The sequence below is a fragment of the Sinocyclocheilus grahami genome, unplaced genomic scaffold, assembly GCF_001515645.1.
Source record: "Sinocyclocheilus grahami isolate Dianchi unplaced genomic scaffold, SAMN03320097.WGS_v1.1 scaffold661.1, whole genome shotgun sequence".
NCBI classification, from domain to species: domain Eukaryota; kingdom Metazoa; phylum Chordata; class Actinopteri; order Cypriniformes; family Cyprinidae; genus Sinocyclocheilus; species Sinocyclocheilus grahami.
This window is the reverse complement of record NW_015505840.1, coordinates 1092067-1099976: the sequence shown is the minus strand read 5'-3', so window position 1 is coordinate 1099976 and position 7910 is coordinate 1092067. Positions and strand designations below refer to the sequence as shown.

The window sequence follows — 7910 nt, the reverse complement described above, 5'->3', positions numbered from 1 at the left end:
GATAAAATCTGGAGTAACGCCGGCGAGCAGAACTTCGACCGTCTGCTGGCCAAACTGCGCAAGTATCTGCCCAAAGCTCGCGTGGTGGCGTGTTTCTGCGAGGGCATGACCGTACGAAACATCCTGATGGCCATGAGACGACAAAACCTCGTCGGAGAGTTCCTGTTGGTCGGCAGGTCAGTGGAGGAATGAATGGTGAAAAACATGGAGAAATTGAGTGCGATCTTACTTGGCCTTCGACTGGAGATTTAATTTGTAAAACCATCCCGTAATAAATTAGTTGTCTGTATCCTTTTTATGAATTTTTATTCCAGTTCTAGTTCTTTTAAAACATCAAGTTAAACTAAATGAAAAATGTTGCCTTGGCAACTAGCTGAAATAAGTCTATTTATTATTTTTTTTTTTTGGTAGTTTATTTTATTTCAGTTCATTTTTTTTATTTCAAGTAACACAAATTATTTTTTTTATGATTTTAACTGTAATACCCCTGGTATGGACTTCTGTTAAGAAATCTTTGTGACTTTTTCAGCATCAGCTTCTCAGTAAAGATGAGAACCAACAGGAAGTTTTCATCATCATCATCATCCTCATTGTCATCTTCATAACCATCATCGTCATCATTACATTATCTTCATCAGCATCATCATTGCAGGTATGTTTCATAATTTAGGGTTTTGTGCATCTTAAAAATAAAGGCTCTAAAAGGGGGGTTTGCAGTGATGCCATAGGAACCTTGCAGTGATCAGTTCTTAGGAACATGTCATATATATAAAGAGAACCTTTTTCTACTATGAAGAACATTTTGTGGAATGGAAAGATTCCATGGACGTTAAAGGTTCTTCATGGAACGATCAATGCCAATAAAGTACCTTTATTTTTAAGAGTTCACTTACACACACACACACGTCTCCTCTCTTCGAGTCTGAATGTCTCTGATGGCCGCTGTAAGACCCTCTCAGGCACTGTTAGTACCGCATTTACTGCTTCAGTCTCAGGTCAGATGGAGTGCTTCCTTCTGTCTGAAGTGGAATTACAACAAGAGCCGACGGATGACCGCAAAACAACACAGCATAGACAGAAATTATAGTGGCCCTTAAATCTTGTGCACGTGTTTTCTGTGAGGAACAGACTGAAATTTAAGTCATTAAAGGGGTCATAGGATGCTACATGCACATTTACAAGTTGTTTGAACTGAAATGTGTGTTGGCAGTGTGTGTACACAACCACCCTATAATGATAAAAATCCACTCTGTGTTTTTAGTTTGATTGACAGTAGCGTTTCAGCACAGACTGGACTGGTGTCTTACCTCAGAGTGAGCTGTCATCAGTCCGCCATTGTTTCACCGCCGGAGCAGATGTAGACAAGAATGACTCCTGAGCGATTGAGGTGTTCTGTTGTTGGATGTAATAATGTAATAATGAACAATGCGGCCCGATCTACATAAATGCGTCTATGTTCGCGCGGATCATTCATGATCCAGCCTCATCTACAGAAGAAGTGAGTATGTTTTGTAATGAATCTTTGCAAATCGCCTTTCCTAATAATGTGCTAATTAGCAAGTTTCACGATGAATGCGGCTAAAGTAAACAGTCTCTCTGAGAGCAGCTCAGAAGAGAGGGGCGGGGTTAGCAGAGCTCATTAACATTTAAAGGAAAATGCTACAAAAACGGCTTAATCTGAAAAGAGCTGTTTTTGACAGGGTAGCTGTTTTTTTACACACATTTTAACCAAAATATGTTACAGACTTTTCATTAAGACCCTAAAGAATCATATCAACTTGTGGGAAATGGGCATCCTATGACCCCTTTAAGCTCTGGAAAAAATGACAGAATTTCCTTTTTTTTTTTTTCTGTGTGAATTCGTGTGTTTGTGTGTGTGTTCGTGTGTATGTAACATATATCATAAATTAAGACATATTTGTCATTTTTAGATGAACTATCTCTTAAAAAGACTTAGGCCACGTCCAATTTTATAGAGGGCCAGACTTAGGCCACGTCCAATTTAATAGACCTATTTTCAATGATTCAGTCAACACTATTGAAAGAATGTGCATCTCATAGCTTTGTTTTCATTTCATAACACCCTAGCAACCACCCAGAAAACATTAGTAATACCCTAACTACTCCTCATAATACCTCAGCAACACCACATCAACCACCCAGAACACCTTAGGACAGCCCTAGCAACCAGGTAGAACACCTTAGTAACATCCTTGCAACCTGCCAGAACACCTTAGTACCTCCCTAGCAACTAGCCAGTATAGTAATTTCATTTACTCCCGACATCTGAGCCGCTGAAGACGCAGTGGATTACGTTTATTTCTGAAGGGAATGTGCCCCCGATCTACATAAATGCTCGCGCGAATGATTCATGATCCAGCCTCATCTACAGAAGAAGTGAGTATGTTTTGTAATGAATCTTTGCAAATCGCCTTTCCTAATAATGTGCTAATTAGCAAGTTTCACGATGAATGCGGCTAAAGTAAACAGTCTCTCTGAGAGCAGCTCAGAAGAGAGGGGCGGGGTCAGCAGAGCTCATTAACATTTAAAGGAAAATGCTACAAAAACAGCTTGATCTGAAAAGAGCTGTTTTTGACAGGGTAGCTGTTTTTTACAGTACCATTGAGAAATTTTAACCAAAATATGTTACAGACTTTTCATTAAGACCCTAAAGAATCATATCAACTTGTGGAAAATGGGCATCCTATGACCCCTTTAAGCTCTGGAAAAAATGACAGAATTTTATTTTTTATTTTTTTTCTGTGTTAATTTGTGTGTTTGTGTGTGTGTTCGTGTGTATGTAACATATATCATAAATTAAGACCAATTTAATAGACCTATTTTCAATGATTCAGTCAACACTATTGAAAGAATGTGCATCTCATAGCTTTGTTTTCATTTCATAATGCCCTAGCAACCACCCAGAAAATATTAGTAATACCCTAACTACTCCTCAAAATACCTCAGCAACACCACATCAACCACCCAGAACACCTTAGGACAGCCCTAGCAACCAGGTAGAACACCTTAGTAACATCCTTGCAACCTGCCAGAACACCTTAGTACCTCCCTAGCAACTAGCCAGTATAGTAATTCTATATATATATATATATATATATATATATATATATATATATATATATATAAATTTCTCAGATGGTAAGTCATTCCCTTATTGTGGAATCCGACATGCGTGCATTTTTTATTGTCTTGTTTTTTTTTTAAATTTATTTATTTTTTATAATCACTCTAAATGAACTAAATTAACATGTTCAATTGGCATCCCCACTTTTAATTTGTAATGTGGTTGAATCTACTTAAAGGCAGACTTAAAAATGAAAAGTGTGTGTGTACATGTGTGTAAATTCCCCTCTGCTAGACTACTGATCTAAGGCCAGAGATGAAACACAGAGGATCAAAGCGTCTCAGAGCTCAAGGTCTGTCGTTTCTGGAGCGCACACACACACACACACACAAACACACACAACAGAACAAAACATCTGCTCAAGAATGCACATGCACTCACATATACATACCCACATATTTTGGGATGTTAAAATTCTTTCTCACATAGTGCACGATAAAACGGATGAAAACTTCAGACTGACATTGAAGGAGGAACCCAGGCCATATCTAGACACCAGAATATCACAGAGACTGGTTTAGTAAGGTACCACCTAGCAATCACCCAGAATGCCTTAGCAATGCCCTAGCAACGCCCTAGCAACTACCCAGTACACCTTAGTAACACCTAGACACCAGAACATCACAGAGACTTGAGGGTGGTTTAGTAAGGTATTACCTAGCAACCACCCAAAACACCTTAGTAACATCCTGGAAACCAAACAGAATACCGTAGTAATGCCCTAGCAACCACCCAGAACACCCTGGCAACACCCTAGCATCCACCAAGAATGCCTTAGTAAGTTTAGTCTTCAGAACATCACAGAGACTTGAGGGTGGTTTTGTAAGGAATCACCGAGCAACCACTCAGAACACCTTAGCAATGCCCTTGCTCCCACCCAGAATACCTTAGTAACACCCTAGCAACTAACCAGAATACTTTAAAGCCTTAGCAGCCACCCAGAACACCTTAGTAATGCTCTAACAACTAACCAGAGCACCTTCTTATTTATTACTGTGAAACTGCTTTGAATCAGTATGTATGGTATTAAGTACAATATAAATAAATGTGTTTTCACGTTACTTAGAAACGCCCTAGCAACCAACTAGAACACCTTAGTAATGCCCTAGCAACCACCCAGAACACGGTATTATTACTGTGAAACTGCTTTGAATCAATATGTATTGTATAAAGCGTTATATAATCAAATGTCATCTGACTTGACTTAGTAATGTCCTAGCAACATCCAGAACACCTTAGCAACGACCTAGCAACCACCCAGAACATATTATAAATGCCTTAGCAACTACCTAAAACACCTTTTTATTTATTACTGCACTGTAAAAAATTCCATAAAATTTACGGTAAAAAACCGGAAGCTGTGGTTCCCCGAATTTTACCGTACAAAATACGGTATCAACATTTTAGGTTTTAACTTAAATTTACAGTTAAATACCGTAATTTCATTAACTGATATAATGTTACTATACCAACCTATTGAAGTACTGAAATCTGTTTTGTACCTTTGTAATACACTGATAACCACCAAATGCAGGAGGTGATGAGAACGTCACACGATGAACCAAAGCCCATCACAAGCAGCTTTTAAATAATAACATATATAGAAGGTGCACAGTGTCATTCACACAAACACTAAACACCATCATGGTGACACACATGAAACTGAAATAATGCAATAAACATTCATTTAACAACATTAGGTGTAACACACAACCCTAATATACAAAACTGATAAGAAAAAACTAAGAAGAAACAGTTATTTCAACAAAAAAACATCAAATTTGAAATGTAATGCAGGGAATTCTGGGAAAGTCAATTTACGGTTATTCACTGTAAATTATATGGTCTTTTTCACTTCCAAAAACGCTATACTACCGTTGTAACTACCTATGTAATGTCCAATACAGTTTTTCACCGTATATAGTAGGGGAATTTACCGTTAACCATTTAACAGGTTTTTACTGTAGCATTTTTACAGTCTTTTACAGTGTGTAAAGCTGCTTTGAATCAGTATATAATGTATAAAGCACTATATAGTCAGATGTCATTTGACTTGGCTTAGCAATGTTCTATCGACCACCCAGAAGACCCTAGCAACCAACTAGAAGTCCATCTTGTTTATTACTATGAAGCAGCTTTGAATCAATATGTATTGTATAAAGTGCTAGTTAAACATTTAACTTGATTTAGCAATGCCCTAGCAACCACCCAGAACACCTTAGCAATGCCCTAGCAACCACCCAGAACATCTTAGCAATGCCCTAGCAACCACCCAGACACCTTAGTAAAGCCTGGCAACGCCTTAGCAACCACCCAGATCTCATTAGTAAAGGCCTAGAAACTGCCCAGAACTGCCTAGAACACTAACACATTCACATAACCATAGCAACGCCCTAACAACCACCCAAAATACCGTAGCAATGTCCTAGCAACCACTCAGAACACCTTAGCATTGTGGAGACACTTTTTCTTTCCTGTAAAAAAGAAAACATTTTGTAATCTGTACTATTCTGTTTGGGGCTGCTGTCGGCACAGGAAATGCACTTTGTATTGGTTTAATTGCTCATAGTTTGTTATTTGGCATTCCACACAGGTTTGGCACGACAAATGTGGTTTCATGGACGGTGCTTGTAGGATTACAAACATGCGACAGTAGGAATATCCCAGATCCTCTTATGCTCTTGCTGGAGGATCGAGCACACACGAGCCCATCACGAGCCGCTCGCACATGTGCCTTCTCCTCATTCTCGCCACAAGCATCTTGTGGGTTTACAGAGATGAAACTGTATGTGAGACATCCGCGTGTCAGGATTAATGGACCCATCTCACTGAACTCTCACGACAGTGATCTCTACGGCCCACATGACATGCATTAGCCCTGTTCTGCCCGCAGCTTTACCCCACAGACCAAGCGCTAACTGATTAATGATGCTCCAAGTGTGTGTGTGTGTGTGTGTGTGTGTGTGTTTGGCGTGGTTGACAGAACTATTCTTTTCCGTTTCCCCATCCGTGCTGCACTCTGAGCTGGAGATGGAACAAAATCGGAACCAATACCCTTCCACAGCTTGTTGCCATAGCAACAGAATTGTCACCCATACCAACACCAACACCACCGCCTTCCGCCAGCCTCAGATTTAGTCTGAGAGAGATGTGAACAGGCTGAGAGAGAGTTTAAAGTCAGGCCTCTGGAATTACCATGAATATCTCGTTCTGCCTCCAGAATTCTCACTGATGAACTACCAAAAACTTTCACAGACACAGGTGCAGCTGCTCAGAGCTGCTCCACGGCTTCTAGAGTCTAGAGTAAACCTGGGGAAAAAGAGAAACACGTTTTATGTTCACCTCTGGTTGGTGTTTAATCAGTGTTGGTGAAGCTACTTCTCATGAACACAATATTATGTAATATTCTACATTATATGAAATTCCCTAATTGAGATAAATGATATACATATATATATCGGAAAGTGTGGATTTTTGAATGAACTCAATTAGGATGTTGTTAATAATATTTCATAAAATATTAGGAAATAAAAATGTAATATATACATACTGTATAGACAGATATAGATAGTGTTATTTTAGTATTATTTACATAGTATTATACTTTTTAATATTTTGAATAGCTTTTATTTTGATTCACTGAGTTTTCATGTCATTAATTTTGTCATTTTTATTAGTTTTAGTGTTTTTTTGTCTTTTTTTTTAGTTAGTTAGATATTTAGTTTGAATCATTTTAGTACTTTATCCTAAACATTTTATTTCAGTTAAATTTTTTATTTAAATGTTTGTGCAAGGATTTCATGTATTTAATACAATTAACAAAAAAAATGTTTTGTAATAATTTTAGTTTTAGTTAGTAACGCTAAAACCTAAAATTTTGAGAATCAGTTTTTGAACTGAATCATTTGCTGATTCATCTAAATGAGTCAGACTTCCTAATGCTTTAAATGAGAGAGGGTACAGTTTTACCGTTGAATAAGGTGTTTAAGGTGTTTGTTTAAGGCTGTAATGGAAGGATAGAGAGAGAGAAAACGTCTGAAAGTGTTGAGTGATTGTTTGAGTTTCCACAGTCTCAAAAGTTTCCTGACCTGCCAATCAAAGTGACAGGAACATTTCAATGTGAGAAACCCTGTGGGTCACTCGTGTGTGTAAATGTCAGGATTTGTGTGTGTGTGTGTGTGTGTGTTTTAAGCTGTCCTATGATTGCCAGCACCCTCTGGTAATCTGTCTGACAGACTTAATGTGTATGTGCGTGTGTATCCATCAGTCTCATGTGAATGAGTCTGTTTTTCTGTCCTGTCAGATTTCACTGTCAGTGTGTGTGTGTGTTTGTATGCAGATGGACACAGCATGAGGTTTTGACCTCATGAATCTGATCTGCAGCAAGCCTAAAACACACACACATACCACTTAGCCTGACGTTTTTCAAGACCAAAAATAAAAAGATGAACAGTGAGTGAGAGTATAACTCAAATATGCTACAAAACTAAAACCATATTTAAAGGGATAGTTCACCAAAAATGAAATTCTGTCATTTATTGTCATTCCAAACTTTCTGTCTTTCTTCTGTGGAATATAAAATGAGATGTTTAGCTGAATGCTCACAGTGCTCGATTTTATACAATGAAAGTGAATGTGGTCTAGGACTGTCAAGCTCAAAAAATGCCTCGGAAAGCACTGGAAAAGAAGTCCACTTATTAACAATATACGTTCCCTTCAGTTTTCCGTCAAAATAAATGAAGAAATTAAGATAGCCATAAATATT

The 7910-nt window shown here is 38.1% G+C and overlaps 1 protein-coding gene across 1 annotated transcript in view; it reads left to right on the top strand.

Annotated features, from left to right (window-relative positions):
- The window catches only part of grm5b (glutamate receptor, metabotropic 5b), a 57319-nt gene that overhangs the window by 28393 nt on the left and 21016 nt on the right, over positions 1-7910 (top strand). Inside the window, exon 4 of the mRNA XM_016242506.1 lies at positions 15-176. Within this exon, the coding sequence (XP_016097992.1) occupies positions 15-176 (162 nt within the window). The remainder of the gene's footprint in view (positions 1-14; positions 177-7910) is intronic.